At 35.2% G+C, this 21085-nt stretch overlaps 1 protein-coding gene across 1 annotated transcript in view; it reads left to right on the forward strand.

Moving 5' to 3' along the window:
- The first annotated feature begins 7290 nt into the window (after positions 1-7290).
- Positions 7291-21085, forward strand: part of LOC122800438 — an 89120-nt gene continuing 75325 nt past the window's right edge. The window contains exons 1-2 of the mRNA XM_044069882.1: positions 7291-7491; positions 17539-17661. Coding sequence (XP_043925817.1) covers positions 7291-7491; positions 17539-17661 — 324 coding nt within the window. The remainder of the gene's footprint in view (positions 7492-17538; positions 17662-21085) is intronic.

Consider the following 21085-nt stretch of genomic DNA (forward strand, 5'->3'; position numbering starts at 1 on the left):
AAGTTCAACACCATAAAACTCTACTGCTAATAGTTCTGCAGACCATTGTTTCGCTGTGGCAACCCCTAACAGGAAAAGCCAAAAGGAGAAGAAGAAGAAGATGTTTGGGAGAGGACTGCGTTAGATTTTACTTGCTTCTGAAAATATTTTATTTTTTTAAAGAACTGATTGTTATAAAGGATATGTACTGACACCCTAGGGTCGGTTCTATAAGGTACATGTGAATCATTTAAAAAAAAAATGATGACTAAATACACTAGCTATTTCATTTGGGTCAAGCATCCTGAGACCTTAGCAGGTCAGGGTGCCTTTCTGCTACATTCATTAATTGGCAGATCTGTCAGCAGATAATAGGCCTACAAAGGAAATAGCTACAGAAAAAAAAAATTTTAAAAAATGTTATTTTGTTACAGCAAGGAACTCAAAACTTGGTTATCTAGACAAAAAGAATTTGGGGGGAAATCATAAAATCTCCACGGTGATGTCAACATTAAATTGTGATGTTAAATAAAATGCATGCAGGTCTGCTACCCCTGTTTCTAATATAGTAATACAAAGAGAAATTAATTGTTTTCATGAAAATCTATTGATAATAACTGTAATGCATAATGCATATTATTTATTAATATAATCTTCACAATCACTCAGTCACCCTTCCCATAATGCAGGCTTATAGGCAACCATTCTAAGAGATGGTGCATTTGAATCAAGCACCAATAATTGTGCACCTTCATTCAGATGTACTGGCTGCCTGACCTAGTCAAGTTTCATTTTAATGATGTTACCTATCATGCTTCTGTCTTATATTGGAATCCTTTATAATGCAATCAAGTTAAATTGTGAGACTTTGAACCCCCCCCCCACATCACATGCTTGAACAAAATGCATAAACAAAGAGTTACTCATTTTATCTTTCAAAATTTTACATCACTCTTACCTGTTTATGTATCTGGCACTAATGTCATTGTAATGGATAGCAGTAAGTCCAAAGCATGCATTTTATATAAATTACACTTACTGGTAGTCCGTCTCTTTTTTTTTTTTTTTTTTTTTGCATTGCCATCAGCAGCAGTACTTCAACTGTATGACTTGTATCACAGATAGAAAAAACCTATTCATGTCAGTATCATATGTCTACAAGTTTCCCTCCTACTATCAGGGGGAAAAAATCACTGATGTTCAACTAGCATTAAATGTTAACAAAAAAATATTGCTTGTTCCAAGGCCCCTGCTTCCACACTATCTCATGTTCATAAATTCACTAAACTCCAAGGTCATGCAAGATAATATCTCCTTATTCCCACGTTTTAGCAACTGTGAAGTTATTTTATTTATTTTTTAATTTATATGTGTTGTTGTTAACTGGGTTGTAAAACTGGACTGAGGTCAACTTCAAGATGTTAAAAGTTGCAGAAGTGACCTTGCAACATTGCTCGCAGTATTACTGAAATTACTCAAATCACCAAAACAAGTATTAACTATTTGAGTAACAGCAGAGCACCATAAGTTATATTTTCATAGTGTGACCTTAAAAACTCTCAGATGCATCTCAACCCTGTACATTTTTTAACTTCTTCTCATACCAGATTCTTTAGTGTCAGTCATTTCATGACAGTTTTTGACTTTTTAGCAGGCAAAGCATAGTACTGGCAGTTATGTGCTCTACCTATAAACATGAGCAAGAAATGTAGTGTTTTTTACATACCAAGCAGTACACCATAATAATTCTTTTGCACATGCTGAACCCGTTATAACAAATGCAATGCATATAATATGAAATATGGTATTCAAGTCTACATTCACACTCAGCACCCTCTCTAGCAGTAAATGAACCACTTATAAGAACATGCAACTCCACATTCATACCAACTCATACAAGAGGAAAATTTCTCAAAATTGGGCATCACTTTGGGCACATCTCCTTGACAATGATTTTCTGTAAAGGTACTTTAGTCCTTGGTGTCTGGACTCTCAGCAATCAATGCTAGAGAAGTCAAACTTCATCCACCAGTAGAATAGCTGAATGTTTTCATACCGCTCAACTATCCAGATTTTCGCAGAATGTCCAGATTTTTGCCTCGTATTTTTGGTCTATTCCTAATAAAATTTGTGATTTTCTGGCAAATCACTGGGATGATCTGAAGACTGAAGCCCCTAAATAATGACATACATTTGAGTTTCGGACTTCAAATTCTTCAGAAAATGCACATTGACACAAAACTTGTCATTCTAGCAAGTTTCTAAGTTTATATGAGCAATATTTAAAATATATCCCTATTTCTGGGCCTTTGCTCCTCCCATTTTTCTCAGGCTTTGTCCAGAATTTTTGCACCAAGACAAGAGGTTGAGAGGTATGAATGCTTCCTTTAGCTTTAGTAATTGATTTAATGGCCACACCTCAGGGTATTACACCTTGTAATGTTGATTTATTTGTTAACCAGTAAAGTAGACTGAACTATAGATAGACAGATAGATAGACAGATAGATAGATAGACAGATAGATAGACAGACAGATAGATAGATAGATAGATAGATAGATAGATAGATAGATAGATAGATAGATAGATAGATAGATAGATATAGCTATATGTGGTAGATTATCAGTGATGCTCTCAGAGTCAGAAAATAATACGTCTTAATAACAGACCCATTAACTTTTATAGGCTTTATGAAAATTAGAGAAAGTAGAAGAGTGTAATTTGAAATTTAAACTTTATTATTTTGTTTTTGTTAGGAATGCAAGCATCAACTGTTGTGGCAATGACCTTTTCCTTTTCTGCAGTATTTTCCAATTAATTAATTAAAATTAACACAATGCTCCTTCTCTTCACTCCAAACAAGACTAAGAACTGGTGCAAGCAGCAAAAAACAGGCAGAAACAACTGTCAGCTGTCTTACTGAAGGCCTTTCTGTATGTAAGCCTTTAGAATTCAGTGGAACTCCCACAATGGGTAACAAAGTCTTTCATTTGTGACTCACTCCAGCACCATAAAATAAGGATGCCATCCAGAAATCTAAAATAGGATTGAATATAGTTGTAAAAAAGGGAGTCAAACACAACGTTCTTTTCCCATGCTACCAGAACAATGTTAGCAAACACTGGGGCACATTTTGCACCAATAGCTACTCCTATCCTTTAGTGAAAATATTCACCCTTGAAAAACACAAAATTGTTTTTTAAAACAAGTTCCATAAATGCACTGATAACATTAATGTCATGGTTGTCAAAACTGTGGGAGTCATAAAGTACCCTGGTAAATTCTTCCAAACCTAAACCATGAGAAATAGCAGACAATAAATTGGCTATATCAATGGTGATAAATAAAACTTCATTGTCAAAAACAAGATTGTTTAACTTCTCAAGGAGGTGCGAAGAATCACGTAGTAAATGTTCATGCCTGGAAATAATGTATTTGCATTTCACGTCAATAAAGGCCCACTAAAATCTCAGTTTTCAATACATGTGATGCCACAATACGTCTCGATGGGGGGTTAGTAGTACTTTTGTGGATCTTGCTTATGCTGAATATTGGGGGTATCAATGGATAATCAACTTTAACAAAATCAAAAGTCTCAGCCATAATGAAACCTTGATCCAACATGTCAATAAACTGATAATCAATTTTTTGTAAGCAATATTGAGTTTGTTTTTAGATAGCCTCAGGTACACCTCTTCGTCATTATGGATGTCAGACATTTTAGCAGAATAATCCAGATGGTCCATCAGTACTGCCCCCCAATCTGGTTTCATGGCCCGAATAATTCTGTCATAATATTTTCAGCACCACTCGTTCATCTCTTGTTAAATATCCAAAACAGCCCCATTGCCTCTGTGACTAATGATGTTTCTAATTTGGTCACCACACGCATTCTCATAGGTGGAAAGCATGAGATGGGAAGGAAGAATAAAAGCTCTTTTTTTTCCTTTAAAGTGTTCTCTTTTATTCCTTGACCTATTTTGTCTTCTCCAAAATACATCTTCAAATTTAATTTGAACATAGATTTCTTGGGTGTTTTAGTCTTTTAAAGTTTCATTTTTATTAATTTTTAGAATTACTATTATTATTATTTCTATTTGTGCTTTTAACACTACACATCATAGCAACAGTTCTTATGCCAATGACTTTCATGAATTATTTAATGTGTTGTAATGTGACTTGCTTAATATTCATTACATGTGCTCTGTGATTGGAGTTTTTAAACTTTAAATAGCCATCCTACTTCATTATCCTATTTTTGTCTGATGAAGTCCTACATCTAAGTTTAGCAAGGGACAAAAGCACTAAGTGATAAAATGAATTGTTTGACAGTTGTTTCCGTTTGTTTTTTGCTGCTTGTCCCAGTTCTTAACGTTGTTTGGAGTGAAGAGAAGGAGTATTTTCCAAAAAATACAGATTGCTGGTGATAAAAACTACATGGGATTCTACAACTCCAAATAAATAAGTAAATATTTTTAGATAACATGACAGCTTGGTCCAGTTTAGAGTCAAGCAAGCATTATATGTTCATTATTGTTAAAATAGTTGCATGACTGACTGCAAGGCTTCATTTTGTGTATTAATTACTCCTTCTGAGCTGGACACACTACTGTAATTGTTATAGTTTTCACCTGTATTCCTTATTGCTTAATTCCAGTGCATTTTTTATTAAGTGCATTATCAAATTAATATAACCATTCTAATTTTCTTATTAAGGGTGTGATGTCCCAACACTGGCTCAGTAATCAAGGAGCCTCAATCCCCACCACTGGCAACAGTGGGGGATGTACACACTGGGAGGATGACTAGTACACACACAGTAAAGTGCAATTTCCCTTAAGAGCACACAGAGACCTCAGTCAATCTGGGGCTGGTTTCTACCTCTTTCTCCAGATCCCTAGTAAGACTCCCCACTGGCACAGTTATAGGGTTTAGATCTCAGCTGACTGGCCAAATCAAGACCTCCACCACCCTCTCTGTTCAACCAATGATTCATGTCCCTTCCCAAGTGGCTGACACACACCCACACAATTTGAGATTTGAATTACACACACATACACACACACACACACACACACACACACACACACACACACACACACACACCTGGTAAAGGTTGGCACATGTTTATTAGCTATGCCTCCTTCTGCCCAGATTATAAGGTAGCTTTTCCTGCCACCAGTCACTACTTATCAGCTACTTTAAGGCCCTTACCAAATGGAGTCCAATCCTACTGTGTAATTTTGCTATTAACAGTAGTTTGACCAAGAGCAAGGCTATTAGTAGTGGCCTGCACAGTGCCACCAGACAGATATACAAGTTCTCTAACAGATAAATACATCTCACAAATATCAGCCACAATGACATATTTAAATATATTTAATAATAGAAAATAATAAAAGAACAACACAATACCAAATATGTATTCACAGTGACTTCAGAGTTCAACATCACAGGAAATATTTAAAACAACATTGCAGGACAGTCTCAAATAAATACAGAAAACACCTAAACTAACCTTTACTATATTCCTTACTGAATCTAAAAAAATTACTGTACCTTAATTAACTTACTTACAGAGCAAGGCAAATGTAGTGAGTGGATATTCATGTCAGGTCAAAGACAAATACAAAATGCACTGTCTCTCTCTCTCTCCCTCTCAGAGAGTTCTTAAATTAATATCTCAAATATTGCTGCTGGGATACTTGCAGCATGACATCACTTCTTGTCATCTGACTTCAGATCCCTGGCTCAAAAACAACCGCTGAGGTAGCATTTAGCATCTACCTGTAAAAATACATAAAGGCTTTTCCTCAGATGTTTTCATATCCTGGAAGTCCTAAAACAATAAAACACTTCTATATCTCAAGCCTAGTAATTATCTCTCTTTCAAGGCAACACAGACTCCCCTAGTATAGACACCCAGTCTCCTGTTAACTGAAACTGAGAGATGACATCCTTTCATTTATGGCCCAGCTACAAAGTAACTTAACCTCAACCATTCTTCTGACATTTTGCAAGTTAATCTCCTGTGTTTCAGTCTCCCCCTGTTAAAAAAAAAAAAAAAATATATATATATATATATATATATATATATATATATATATATATATATATATAAACAAACTGTTATAACAGTGCATAAAAAATATCTCTTCCGCACACATCTATACAATATGACATACAGTTCTAGGACATTTGTAACACAGGCATGCGAATCATGTTGATATTCACAAATGACACACAACCACTTACAAAATTCCAGATAGCTGGGCTGGCAGTATCTCCTTTTGTTGCATTTCTATATAAATCATATTAATATTTTACAAATGACATATTAATTACTTACAAAATTCCAGATAGTTAGGCTGACAATATTTACTTTTGTGACAAGGGGAATATAATTAATCATAACTGCCTGCTTGAAAATAACAAATACAAACTTATATATATATATATATATATATATATATATATATATATATATATATATATATATATCCCGTCTTGGTTTGACATTTTCAGTGATAAGCTTGCTGAATTTATTATATACCACTGCTAGTGTAAATAAGGCTTCACAACATTTCCAAAAATTAGTCTTAAGCATGTATTCATTCTGATTGCTTGCTACTTTAATCAGCACTGGAGGCAATGCAACTAATAAATCGACTTTATGTTTAAAAAATATTTCTGTCAATGTAAAAATTAAAATACACTACTAACAACAGCCTGCTGATACACAAACACACACGCGTGTGTGTGTGTGTGTGTGTGTGTGTGTGTGTGTGTGTGTGTGTGTGTGTGTGTGTGTGTGTGTGTGTGCATATGTGTGTATGTGTGTGTGTTTTATATATATATATATATATATATATATATACATACATATATATATATATATATATATATACATACATACGTACAAATCCAACAAATCCAAATGTCACAGACTTCTGAATATCTAATTGTAGCATCATGATGTTGATTTTCTGGCAAAATGGCATGAGATTCAAGCAGCAGCATCAAAGTTACTTTTAAATCTTTTAGTGGACTTTTATGAGAGTGAAATTGTTAAAAATCTATGAAAAAGTTGAAAAGCCTATGAAAATATAATAATATTTAAATCACATCAATTATTTGATAGTTCAGTACAGGAATGCACTCACTTGATAGATGCAATTAACAAAGAACTAGAGGCCAGAAAATTTAAAAAATTTAAAGTGGATTTAAATGATAATAAAGCAGGGATAGCTTTTACCTGGTGTATACATAAGTGAACTGTATGTTTTTCTGAAATAGAAAACAGATGTTGGGAATGATAGTAAAGACATCTCCAATAAGAGTAAGCATTCCAGTTTTAGACATAAATCTATCTTACAAATCCGAGGAATCATCAAATACTGATTTGTTTTCGGATACTGATACTGAAACTGAACTTTCAGATTCTTTGCCATGTTCTAAATGTTGTAGTTTGGGTGTGCTTGCTGCAGAGAACCCTTTAGAAAAAGGAGAGGTGGTAAGAAGCATTGAAATAGAAACACAAATGGCACAGATAATACTTCAACAACTTTAGGGTTAGATGACCTGGTGGTTAATATTTCTAACTCACTTTTATCTGATACTGAAATTAAATTGTTAATAAAAGTCTTTTTTTTGTTCCAAGTTTTTTTTTGTTTGTTTCTCAAATTGATTTTGTAGAAGAATTATGTAGGTTTTGTAGGCTACTGAGTTTGAAGTATTGGGTTATCAATCGACAACTAAATCTGACAGAAATACATTTTGATTTAGTGAGTTTGAGATTGAAACTGTCTGAATTTAATCATCCTACCATCTTGCACTTAGAATTTTTGAGCAAGAAATTATTTTAGATTTTTTAATGAAAGGGATTCTATATTTGAAAACATTTCCTTTAATTTAACGCCTGCTGAATGAACAGCACTTAAGAAGTTGCTATCAAGGTAGGATCTAGTTATTACACAAGTTGATTAAGGTCGGGCTGTGGTTGTTTGGAATAGAAATGATTATTATACAGAGTGTTTAAGACAACTGGGTAACCCCTTATTTTATCACTCACTATATTTGGTTCCAGTTTCTTATTTTAGGAATCAGATTGATAGTTGTCTAGAGTCACCATATTTAAGTGGTATTATTATAAATGAGCTTAGAGATCAACTTGGTGTGCTTCTTCCTGAGAAATAATAATTTTATGTTTTACCTATGATACATACAGAAAGATTTCCATTTCTTGGACATCATATGTTGTCCAGTAGATGTTATATAATGGAACAACTTTCAATTTTTTTAGGAAAAGCTTTTGAAACCCCTTTTAAAACGTGTTAAAAATGTAAATTATAGGATACTTTACATTTTTTACAGTTAGTACAGGATTTGCTGTTAAATGCTAGTCCTATTTTACATACCCTTGACGTGCAGTACTTATATGCTAGTATTCCACATGCCTTTGGTTTGAAGGCTGTTAGATATTATTTAGATAGCAAATTTGTATCCCTTGAAATATAATAAGTTTATAGTTACATTGCTGAAATTATTTTTGAAGTGTAACATGTTTTATTTCAAAGGAAATTGCTATCATCAGTTAAATGGTACTGTCATGGGGATGGCATTTGTTCCTACTTATACTGATCTTTGTATAAGTTTCGTTGAACTTGAATTTACTTACAATGAAGAATTCAACGTATTTTTTTAACAATTTCTATGTGATGATTTTTTTATGGATAATTGCGGATTGCTATGGGAATCATTAGTAGAAAATTTCAAAAAATGTTCAGTATTTGAATGTGAATTATTTTGGCTTTTCCTTTATGTATACATCCAATTTGCTTACTATAGCATTTTTTCTATGCTATGTAACAGTAACTAAACTGATAGGTGTAACCCTAGTTACCAATTTATATAGGAAGCCTTTTACTAGAAATACCTATTCACATTTGAAGAGATTCCATCTTGCATATATTGTATCAAACATTCTAAAATCTCTTTTTTTATGTATTAAATGGATCATAAATGATGATGATGCTCAATTCATTCAGGAAGTTAATGATATAGCAGGGACGTTTGTTAAGAGGGGATATGATTATAAGAAGTTACAAGGACTAATTGCTGAAGTTAAAGTTAAATTGAGGGCTAAATTGTTGCAATATAAACAGGAAGGTGGACAACTGAATGTCAGTAATAATATTCACTTTTTAGTCACTTATAGAGTAAATACTTCCTGTTAAAAGGATTGTACAGAAACATTGGCATCTCTGGACTAATGATATATTTTTTGAACATTTATCTCCCTTTTATCATTTTTCTTATAAGAAAGGCAAGCATTTAGGATAGTTTTTTCACTCTATAAATGATCAATAGGGTGTGAAAGCAATGTTTGACATGAAGACTGCGGCTTAAAAGGTTCCTATCCTGTTGTTGTAATCAACAAAGTTTAACATTTGTAATACTGAGAGTGTTTACAAAATTAGACATTTTATATTTTGCAGCACAGATTAGTTGATATATATAGCTAAATGTAATTGTAGATCTTTTTATGTTGGGCAGATCCAGAGGAACTGGAAGCAGAAAATGTCATTGCATTTGAGTGATATTAGATGCAAAAATGAGAGGTGTGCTCTATATAAACATACATTACAGTATCCTACAGCATTGTTTATGCCTGTTGGATTGGATGCAGTAGATAAGCAAAGACTTAATTTTACCACATGGGCAGACATTCTAAATAAAAAAGAGACCGTGAATAATTAGTTTTGGAGGTGTATATAAGCCAGGCTTAAATTAATCTTTATAAGTTTATTTTTTTAAACATCCATTATTGAGGTTATATTTTTTGCATTAGTAATAATTTATTTAAAAAGAAATTTTATTTGTGGATTAAATGATTGTTTTCATGTATTTATATTAATATAGTTGGTGTTGTATAATATTTCTTGAAATAGATTTTGGTGATGTCACTTCCATTTCCTTATTTTTTAAGGTGGTGTTTGCTGCTTTATAATAGCACTAATGAGGCAGTATATAATGGAGAAACTGTGGTCTATGTTTTTCCTTAGGCTTTTTTGTATTTGTATTTTCAGTAAAAATTGGATTATGCACATTGATACTGGATATATTTATATATATGCAAACACACACACACACACACACACACACACACACACACAGACACTGCCCATGATCCTGGTCAGAGAATTACTTTAGAAGTAACCAGCAATGATAGCTACATTCAAAAAAATCATTTTGCACGAAAAGACCAGATAACCTAGTTAACTTTGCCACAAGCCTTTCATAAAAAACATTACAATAGGATTATCACATAAACAGTGCAACTATTTGCAGGTGTTTCAGTTTACTTCATTGCTAATATGTAATTTTACCTATTTATTTCCTGCAATTTTCCTGATAGTCAGCCAGTTTTTCCTAAAAAGGCAGATAGGACATATAAAGTTCTATAATCTTTTAAATTTTTATACACTATTCCCAAACCTAACCCAGCAGCTATAGCCTTAGTTGACTCCTCTGCTGCTAAACACTTAGTTTATTCCAATCCTACTCTTTCTAATAAGGATGGGAAAATTATTTATAGGTATGGGGAAAAGGTGTGTAAGTCTGCAGCTCTGAATTTCAGAATTTTAAATTGCCAGGCTCAAATGTTAATGTTTATTCCAACATATTGTAAATGTATGAGGAAAGTTTTATATACAGTTTCTTCTTGTGAAGAAGATCTGCTTTAAATAACTTATTTTTTTATTTCTATTGCACAGGTGGACCACACCCCCACTAATTATATATACTAACTCCGAGGTCACACTATAGTGGGGAAATGGCAGGTTTCCTTATAACTAAGTTATCAGTAAGTGCTCTATTCCATTTCCTTGATGTTGGCCAACTGTCATCATTCAATGTAAAGTTTTACAATGATTTGGCCTTTTGATTAAAGGAAGGTTCAGTGTTTAGTGTTTGATGAACTGCCATTTGATTAACGTGCTGTTCGATGATTAAACATAGGCCCCACTACTCCTGTGTGTGCATGACTCTGTTGATACTTCTTCCAGAGATATGGTCACTGGTATGGTTTTAAGGAGGTTTGCTTGGCTACATTCTCATAACCTTCCAGATGGTGTTAAAAATGAGATTTTAAATTCTCCTTTGGCTAGAGATTTAGTGTTTGGCCCCTCTGCTGCAGATGTGATCAAAAAGTATAATGAAAGGGACATGCTCATCCAGGGAATCTCTAAGATTTTTCAGCAGTCCTTTTTCAACTTGTCCAAGGGATTTTCTTTCTCCTCATCCAATTATGGCAAAAACAGAATTAACAGTCTCAACAAAATTCAGGCAAACAGACATTTAAAAAGAAGTGGCAAAGAGGTTCCAAAAAGGATTCTCAAACCTCCCAAAACTAAGGACAGTCCAAAAAATCTGAATGACTATTCAAGAGACCTTGTGACCCCCCCCCCCACACTCACACACACACACACACACACACACACACACACACACACACACACACACACACACACACACACACACACACACAATGGCCCTCTTTCTCTTCCAGAAAGTCTGAATCTCCATTTTTCTCTTTGGCAACAGATTGTTTCAGACAAATGGGTTCTGAAAATCGTTCATCAGGGTTACAGATGGTAGTGGGATGAAATTCCTCCTTTCTAAGGGGTTATTCCTCATCCTGCAGGTCAGACGGTTTTATTTCCTCCTGTTCTTCATCACATACTGTCCCAAGGAATGGTACAACCAGTTTCTCTTTCCCAGATTAAGAAGGGGTGGGGGGTTATAAGATGTTCCTAGTCACAAAAAAAGAAAACACTTGGAGACCAGTTCTGGATCTTTCTTCCCTAAACCTGTTGAAAATGACTTCACTTCACAGCTGTTGACTTTCCTTCCTCTTTCAAGTTTCCTCGGAACATTAGACTTAAAAGATGCTTATCATTGCACTCCTTTTCATCCAGACTTCAGGTATTTCTTATGGTTTTGTGTCTGGATTACATTATTAGTTCTCTGCCTTACCATTTGGACTATCCACTGCACCAAGATTGTTCACAAAGCATCTAGCACCAGTTATAAGTCATTACAGGCTACAGAATATCCAAAATTTTCTGTATTTAGATGATGTGCTTTTCTTTCAGAGTCTTTTCAAAATGTTAGGAATCTCTCTCTTGTGTGAAAGATCTCTTGCACAAGCTGGGATTCCAAGAAAACATTTAAAAGTCTTTCCTGAATCCCTCATACAGGATTGTGTTCCTGGGAAGCCAACTAGACACCTCAGTTCAAACTGCTTCTCTTCCACAGGAAGAAAATAAATCTTTATTTTGATCTAGTTCTAAGGTTTTCCACTCAGACTTCAGTCACTGTGAGGGAATATCTCAGGAATTTTGGCCTCGTGACATCCATGATTTTCATGATACCCCTGGCAAAACTCCACATGAGAGAGATACAGTAGTATCTGAAATCCCTTTGATCCCAGCATCAATACCCTTTATTTTTTTAGATCTTAGGACTGGGGTTTGTCAGAAGAGAAATCACTTGGCAGAGACAACAGATATCCTTAAATCAAGGTCTCAACTTCTCCCTCCCTGATTCAAAGCATTCAGCCATCACAGATGCTTGGGGAACTTTTTCAGGAGAGATAAAAGTGTAGGGCGGTATGGGTCACCAAGGACAGATCTCTCTCTCTCTCTCTCTCTTTCCCATTTATGCACCACCAAGGACTGATGCAAGCACATAAATATCAAGGTTTGCCCTGATCAAGACACTCAGTTCTCTGAACCATCTTTGGTCCCTGGGACCTCTTCAAGTGGTTACAGACAATCCAATAGTGATGTGGTACATCAACAAGCAAGGGTAAACTAGGTCATACCCCCTTTCCAGACTAGCCATGTTAGCTTAAGATATAGCTTCTAGCACAATTTCTCTCTACAGGCATTCTAAATTTCATCAGAGCTAAATTATGTGGCAGACAAACTGACAAGCTGAACAAGACTAAGAGTAGATGCTTAAGTATGAAAACTAGAGCCGTGGGTCTTCCAAGATTTGATCCATCTGTGAGGGAGTTCCCCAAGTAGACCTCTTTGCCTCCTCTCCAAACAATCAACTGGCAAAATTCTGCTCCATGATTCCATGCAAGAAGGCCTGGAAAACAAATGGCTTTTCTTTTCTTTGGACAGGAATGTTCCAAAGTACCTTTCTACACTTTCCACTAATATCCAGGGTACTTTTGAAGATTCAGAAGAAATCCCCCAGGATCATTGTGGAGACTCCGTTCTGGCTAAGGCAACCATGGTTTTCTCTTCTTTTGGAAATAGCCAGGGGAAATTACTACAAGCTTCTTCACAGAATGGATATAATCATACAAGAACAGGGGTGTTAGATGCACCCAGACATTAATCATTTTCAGTTGATTGCCTAGTTATAGCCTGACAAGCATATAACAGCCAAACAGCTTCCAACGCCTCAGGGCACCTTCCTCACACCCAGACTGTCAAGCTGCTCAAGCTGAGCTGATTAAAAAACAAATTTGGGTGCAATGTCCTTTCCATAGCCGGCCTTAGGCATAGGCCAACTAGGCGGCCGCCTAGGGTGCCGCTTTAGTAGGGGCACTTTTCCTGTATTTATTTGGTGTAGGTAGACCAGGATGGGGGCACTGGATGGTGTGCTGGGGGGTGCCATGGTGCCCTTTTGCCTAGGGCACCAGTTGACCTAAGGCCACTCCTGGTCCTTTCAGAGATTTCCTCAAGCAGAGAGGGGGGGGGGCTGAGCCCTGAAAAGACAAGGCTAGCAATAACAACAAATAAATGTTCATGCCTTGGCATAAAAAATACACCAAAAACAAAACAAAAAAAAAAAAAAAACAAGGGAGATGGAAGGAGGAAGGGAGTGGCTACTGAAACAGTGATCATTCAAACAGCTACTACTATGGTAAGTTTAACTTACACAGCTGTACTGTGTTCTTCATATCAATCACTGCTGCAGTAGCCTTAGCTATATGGGTAGATTACCACAGCAGACTATATTTGGGAGATGGAAAGGGAAGAGTCCAGGAGCCCCTGGAGAATGGCTTTAGCAAAAGCATACTCTAGATCTATATATTTATATATATATATATATATATATATATATATATATATATATATATATATATATATAAAATATATGTATATATTCAACACATCATTGCAAAATAAATTCAGTTAACTTGTTCACAACCTCAGAAAGTATTGCAAGAGGTACAGATATCATCATGGTAGTTTTGCTCCTTCAAAGACTCACAGCTATGTTAACAGGGTCTTGCGTGGAAATAAATAACAGAAATAAAATTGTCTGATGCACAATTTATTTTTGGTTTTGTTGCTTTCTTTGTGGCCCTATACACATACATTTCTCTTGTTTCACATGTTCATATGTAGAGTGGTTAGTTGTTGTAAACCAGTCCAAAAAACAAGGTTCTCTAAGAAAAAATGTACTCATTAGCATGTATAAAAGAGAAAGGTATGAACCTGTTTCTTTGTGTGCTTTTCTAACAGAGGTTGTAGCTACCATCCTAAATCCACAAGGTTGGAAGACAGGAGCATTTTCCTTACTGCTGTAGGTAAAAACAAGTGTCACTTGTAAATTTGAACTGCATATGTTGGAATATTAATGTTTTAACCTTTCTTGACCTACTTCTCAGACCACTTTTTAAATGCCATTGCATTCCTTATAAATGACCATACAATACAGCTGGCATGAATCATCTCATATCACTACCTCTGTCACTTCTTGGCCTTTTGGGTACGATCACGGGTAGCACCGGCCATCTTGAGATACAGACCTACTCTTTACAACTGACAATACTGTATTCCATTTGTCCACCAGCAATGCCAGTCAGGATCTTCCCTTTGTAGTACATCTGTCCATTGACACTCCTGACTTCTACTTCTTAAACTGTTTGATTCAAACAGCTGCAGTCCTCACACAGATGTCTGCTTTTAATGATGCATCGCCTAGTTTTTCACCCAGGTTACTTCTGTCTAGACGTTCTTAAGGATGCATTTGTTGTGTTTGTATGAATTATAGTTTTGCTCCTTGTGCCATTTTCCTGCACTTATATGTTAGAACCAAATAGTGCTATATATTGTTTATTTACTTATTTATTTAATTTTGATAACCAAGTAAGTGTACTGGTCCAAGGACCTTTTTCAGCCTTGACCCAGGCCTAACAGTCATATGCAACTATAAAACCAAATACACAAAACAAAAAATGGTTGAGATCTAATGAACAGTAATTATATGTTATGAACACATTGTAGCTTACACAAAGTCATACAGATAGGAAGAAAATGCAAACATTGCAAAGATGCAATACTGTTTAAATTCAGTAATGTTGATTTGGTTGAGACTGGTATGCCAAAGGGGTCACATGGCAATATATTTTTTCACATGAGGCAAAAGTCCACATCCTATTGCCCGGAGCAGTATCCCATAAGAAATACAATGAAGTCTGATGTTGCCAAGCCTTAGAGAAAATTATAACACCTTCATCAAGCAAAGTACTTCTGCAACTTGCTCATAGTAATGTACTAAGGCATTTGCTATACCGTTCTTTGTCTGCATGACTTACATATTTATGATGGACAGATAATGCACCAGCATCTTTGTCAATTTTCAGCTGCTTCTACTTTTTCATTTTAGAACAACTATAACAGTTTTCCAAAGGTCTAGTTTATAAGCCCTAGCTGAAACATACACTTCCTCCATCTTGTACTCCTGGATTTGACCACACCTTCATCCCCAGAGCTTTTAGTTGGCATGACAGCTCAGGTCGGCTCTGGTTTGGGGCTGTGCTGATACACACTCACCCTTCTCTTTTTGTCTAGTTACTTTCTTGTATTGTGTTGGGGAGTTCAACTTGTGTTGATGTACGTACTCTGCAATTTGTCAGTCTGTGAAATGTTTACAGAGCTATCCTTTTGTCTTTTGTCTCGACTGAAAGGTCTTTGCTGACTCTGTCCTTGAAGAATCATAGAATAACTCATAAAACTATGTTCTTTTTTCATAACTTGCACAACTGAACTGTTTATAATATTTTTTTTTTTTTTACAGTGCTTGCATTAATTTGTATTACTAGGCCTTTTCACACTAGGCCATCACTGAAAATGGCCAAGTCGCACAATCCATTTATTTCAATGAATAAGTAAATAAAAAAAAAAAAAGAAAACAAAGGCAGGCAAGAATCCCAGATAACTAAAACTAACACTTCTCTGAAACTAGATAGGTTTTACCTATTTTAGCTAAGAAAATCAGGTGCCAGATGTATTGACACCTACACTAAATATATACCATTCTGAGTGAATAGGTAATACAAGCATAACTCTCACCTTCTTCCTCATAATTTTAGTTTTCCTACTGATTTTCTTGGAACCTTAAATATTGAGGGGATTCATAAAGGTTACCGTATTGTTAAACTATGCCTAGAGTTAATCTAGTCTTTCTGAATGAATAGACAGCACAAAAAATGTAGCAGTAATGTTCTTGAATACAGATCATGTATACCTAGTGGAAGTGTTCATGAGTCTGGCCCCATGTTTTTCTTTATATTCTAAGCACACAATATCAGACCAAACTAAAAAGGCCTCAAAAGCACCCTTGGCATTGTCATTCATACTCACAATGGGTATGACTTTCAGAGTAACCCAGCCAGTCAAATGCTGTCAAGTCCTAAAGACTTAAGAAGAGCATGTGTTTATCAGGGAGAGGACAAGCCCATAGAACATCATCACAGGGTTTATAGATGGAAGAAAGGGACAGAACAGCAAACCAATCATAATTCTTATGCTCTGCTTCAATATACCATAGATGTAATTGGGAATAATTTACATTTTGTAGGATTATTTCAATCGTTGTTTTTTCCAGATGCAGGAAGTCAGGTAACAACTTCTGAAGGCATCAGCAATGGTGCAGTTGGGTTTTATTCTACCGTATTCCAAGTAGAAGAGACTAAGGCTTAGCTGAGCACTGAAGAGTTCCCAGATATTATTGTTGCTTCATAAAAAATATTAATGAACTTGAATAAAATACAAAGGACCTGATTCCAAAAGACTTGTTCTCAGTGTAAGTGACCATTACACTGACAGCAGGCTGAAAGAGCAGGTCTTTTTAAATCTGGGCCCCAGTGTAAGCCTGTTTATAGAAGTCTAGCCCAAACGGTCTAGCTGCAGAGCAAACTGTCTGCTGAACTTTATATATATTACTGGAAACACAATCTAATTATGTCATACAACTTATACACTGTTATTTTAAAAGTCATCATCTATATTGCACAGATAAATTTTAGAGATATATGACATTTAATTCTTAATCTACATCTGTGTATGTAATGTATGTAAAGACTCATTATTTTTTAACTTTTAACTTTCACTTAATATTCCCCAGCAGACTCTTTTTGAAAAAAGAAAGAAAGAAGGAAAGAGAGAAAAAATAAAGTTTATACGATGGTAAATGGACACAGATGTTGCAAAGGACAACTAGAATTCATTTAATGTCTGTTTTCTTGCAGGATAATGGAGAACTTTGCATCGAAGGCATCCAATGTAAAAGCAAGTGCTGCTACAAAAGGCATCTTCTTGACTTGGCAAGATGTGCTCCGTTGTCAAAAGAGAATGCTGAATGTTCACCAAATGTAAGATGTGTCATCTATTGTTAATAAACTAGCAAAGCTACTCCATTAGGATTAGAGTTGGAAACTGGGTTTAGCAATAAAAAATAGAAGTAATGAGCTATGAGAAGTGGTGGTGGGTTTAGAAAAGTAACTAAGTAAAGGAAAAAGGTTTCTATTTAACGACTATTTGCACACATTCATTACATTTACTATCAAGGATGCCACACACAGATATACTTTCTTTTGTTATGGTAAGACCTTGAAACATCATTAAATGACACAATACTGACCGATGCTGACTAGGTCAGCTAACTGGTGCCCTCTTTACTGACTTAATAAAGGCCTTTGATTTAGTAAGCCACAAGCATCTACTAAACCACTTGTATGGATTCAGTTGTTACCTAGATATTGTTCTGGTTCCGAAGTTATCCAGCTGAGTGATATTTTCAAATTAAAACTGGTAATACTACCTCTGCATATATATATATATATATATATATATATATATATATATATATATATATATATATATATATAATTTTTTTATGTGTGTGTGTGTGTGTGTGTGTGTGTGTGTGTGTGTCAAATTATATACAAATGTACTTATATATCTGAAAAATATGTGTCAAGTAATCACTCATGAACATTCCCCAGACTGAAACTGAAATGGATACATTAGGGTTGGTCGTCCACTTCACCCTCAACTAATATTAATAAAATAATATAACACAAAAATAAATAAACAAAGTCATCAAAAGCAGACAAGTGTCCAAAAGTCATACAGAAGAAACCAACATAAAATGAGAAAGACAGCTGATATACAACAAAGCCAAAAATCAGAAAAATAACGGATACAAGCATGCAGTCACAAGAAGGCACAGCACTCCAAATGGTATGCTAAGATAAGAGGGAAAGGAGTCACTGTTAATGGGTGAAACTAAAATGGACAAAATGTTGTATCAGTTGAAAAAGATGACCAATGGCAAAATGTCTTTTTTATTGGGGGGCTGACCTCTTATACTCTTCCTGAACCCCTGAAATCCCTCCAGCCAACACTAAAGCTATTTTATCTCAGGGAAAAATGGGAGCTCTTTAAGAGTTTTGCTGTCTGATGTCTTTTTAGGCTAGTATGAGACAGTATCTCTCCTTTTTTCTTAAGGTTATGTAACCTTAGTGTTGAATGTATTAAGTAAGAGACACAGTTGGCATAATGGGTATGTATTTTTCCTCCCATACACAAAGTACAAGGTTTGATCTTGACCTCTGGCAATGTTTGTATCAGGTTTGCATGTTCTTCCTTTTTCTCTGTGGGGGTTCCTCCTACCTCCTAAAACTTGCTGAGTATTTTCATCACAAACTCCCCCAACAATGGAGTATGTGCAGCCGCACAGACTCTAGATGGTTCCCTACAGGGAGAAGAGTTATATAGACCAACTACTCTGAGCATCAACTTGGTGATTTGGTCATGACTAATGTTGCCAAATGGGCATGGGTATTTCCTAGAAATAAGTGGGTGCAGGACTCCGCCATTTCCACCCAGGGTTGATTTGAGGAGATCTACTTCCAGACCTGGCATACACTCAGTCATGTTTGGTTTTATAAAATGAACAACGTTCATTCAAGTTATACCCTGTGTTGTCCATTTTGCATACCAGGGCTACCAACAATATAGAGTGCAGAACATCATTTTACCGAATAACAGGTGGATGTGACTGAAGAACAGTTTACCCTTTTGGAACAAGCCCCTTTAAGGAGATCAGAGAAGCTAAAGAATTGAAAAAATACACAATGAATATCCTCAAATTAACCCAGGGTGCAAATGGGTTTTTATTCTCAGCAGTATCAACCGAGACAGAATTACAGAAGGAAGAGGAGATAACCTGGTTTATTTTTTCTGCACAGACTGACTCTACTAGTTATGAAGGCAAAGGCCTTTGTATTATTAGCAATACTACAGGTGACTTTAAAATTTACAACTTTATCACAAAATGTATGAATGTCAATATGCTGATCTTTTTAGTAAGGGATAAACTTTTGTAACCACTTTAAAGTAAAGAAGACCTTCTTATTGATGTTAAATTGTTCCTTAGGAAGCTTAATTTAAAGTTACTTTTTAAAAACAACAAAATACTGAATATGTTGCAAATCAATTGGTTAGGAAGATTATTCAACCCCCCTTCCTTTGTCTTTAATATTATTTGAAAAACCTTTGTGAATTTGATCTCAGAGTTTTTTAAATAGTAACCATGATGAAATGGAGTATAATTTATCTAGATTAAACAAATAAATAAAGATAAAAAACGTGATGGCCATGAAGCATGACAAGTGCAGTGGGGTGATGATAATGTATAAAACTGACTACATCAATAGAATGAATGAATACTTGTTTGATGACAGTTTTTATGAAGAATCATCTTTAAAATGTGTCAGTATATCTTGTGTGAAAATTGATCTTTTGTTACAGAACAGGGCCAGATCAGTCAAGAGGTCTTAATGTTTCTAAGTTCAAAATTCCTTATTGTACCATTAATCTTTGGAATTCCAAAGATTCATAAAATATATCAGACCCACCCATGAGACCCATCGTGAACGTAGGGAAGTTAAACATACAGACACTGGCAAGATAAATAGATATTAAGGTGAAAAAATGTTTAGATTTATTCAATCACCTGTGTCAGGATTCATGGGACTTCTTGTCAAAACATGTAGATTTCAATTTCTCTGAAGATATGGTCTTTGTAACTACTGATGTTACTAGCCTATTAAATGTTATACCACACACTATAGGACTGAACTAGTTTCATGATTTCTTGACAGAGTCCACTGAGTTTAGCAATGATGAAATCAACACCTTAGACACTCTTATGAAGACAGTACTTAAAAACAATTTTGTTTTTCTAGAGGGGCAATATTTTCTTCTAAAAAGGGCTTTGCTATGGGATCGTCCTGCGTCCCTATATTTGCCAACATTGAAATGCTCCAATGGGAGAAAAATATATGTTGAACAATTTTTTGCCCTCCACCTTGGAAGATGAACATCCGTTATTTGGATGATATATTCATTATTTGGAATAAACCTGCTAATGAAATTGTTTAATTTATTAGCTACCTTAAAACACCAGCTCATTCTTTTAAATTTACATTTAACTTTAACTCGATTAGAATTAATTATCTTGATGTAGAAATCAGCAAGGATGTAGTAAACAGGAGGTTGATTGGTAACATAGATACAGGAAACTTACGTACTCAAACAGCCTCTTGCACTACACTAGTTGTCACCCTGAATATCAAAAAAGGGGATAGTGAAAGTGCAATATGTGAGACTAGCCAGGATGGTTTTGAAAGGTGACCAGTTAAAAACTGAAGGACAAAAACTGGCACAAATGTTCCACTTCCAGGGGTATCCCAATGGACCTGTGCAAAGGATATTTGAGGAGGTTTTATT

This window comes from Protopterus annectens, chromosome 4.part0 (assembly GCF_019279795.1).
Source record: "Protopterus annectens isolate FY-2018-M chromosome 4.part0, PAN1.0, whole genome shotgun sequence".
Lineage (NCBI taxonomy): Eukaryota > Metazoa > Chordata > Ceratodontiformes > Protopteridae > Protopterus > Protopterus annectens.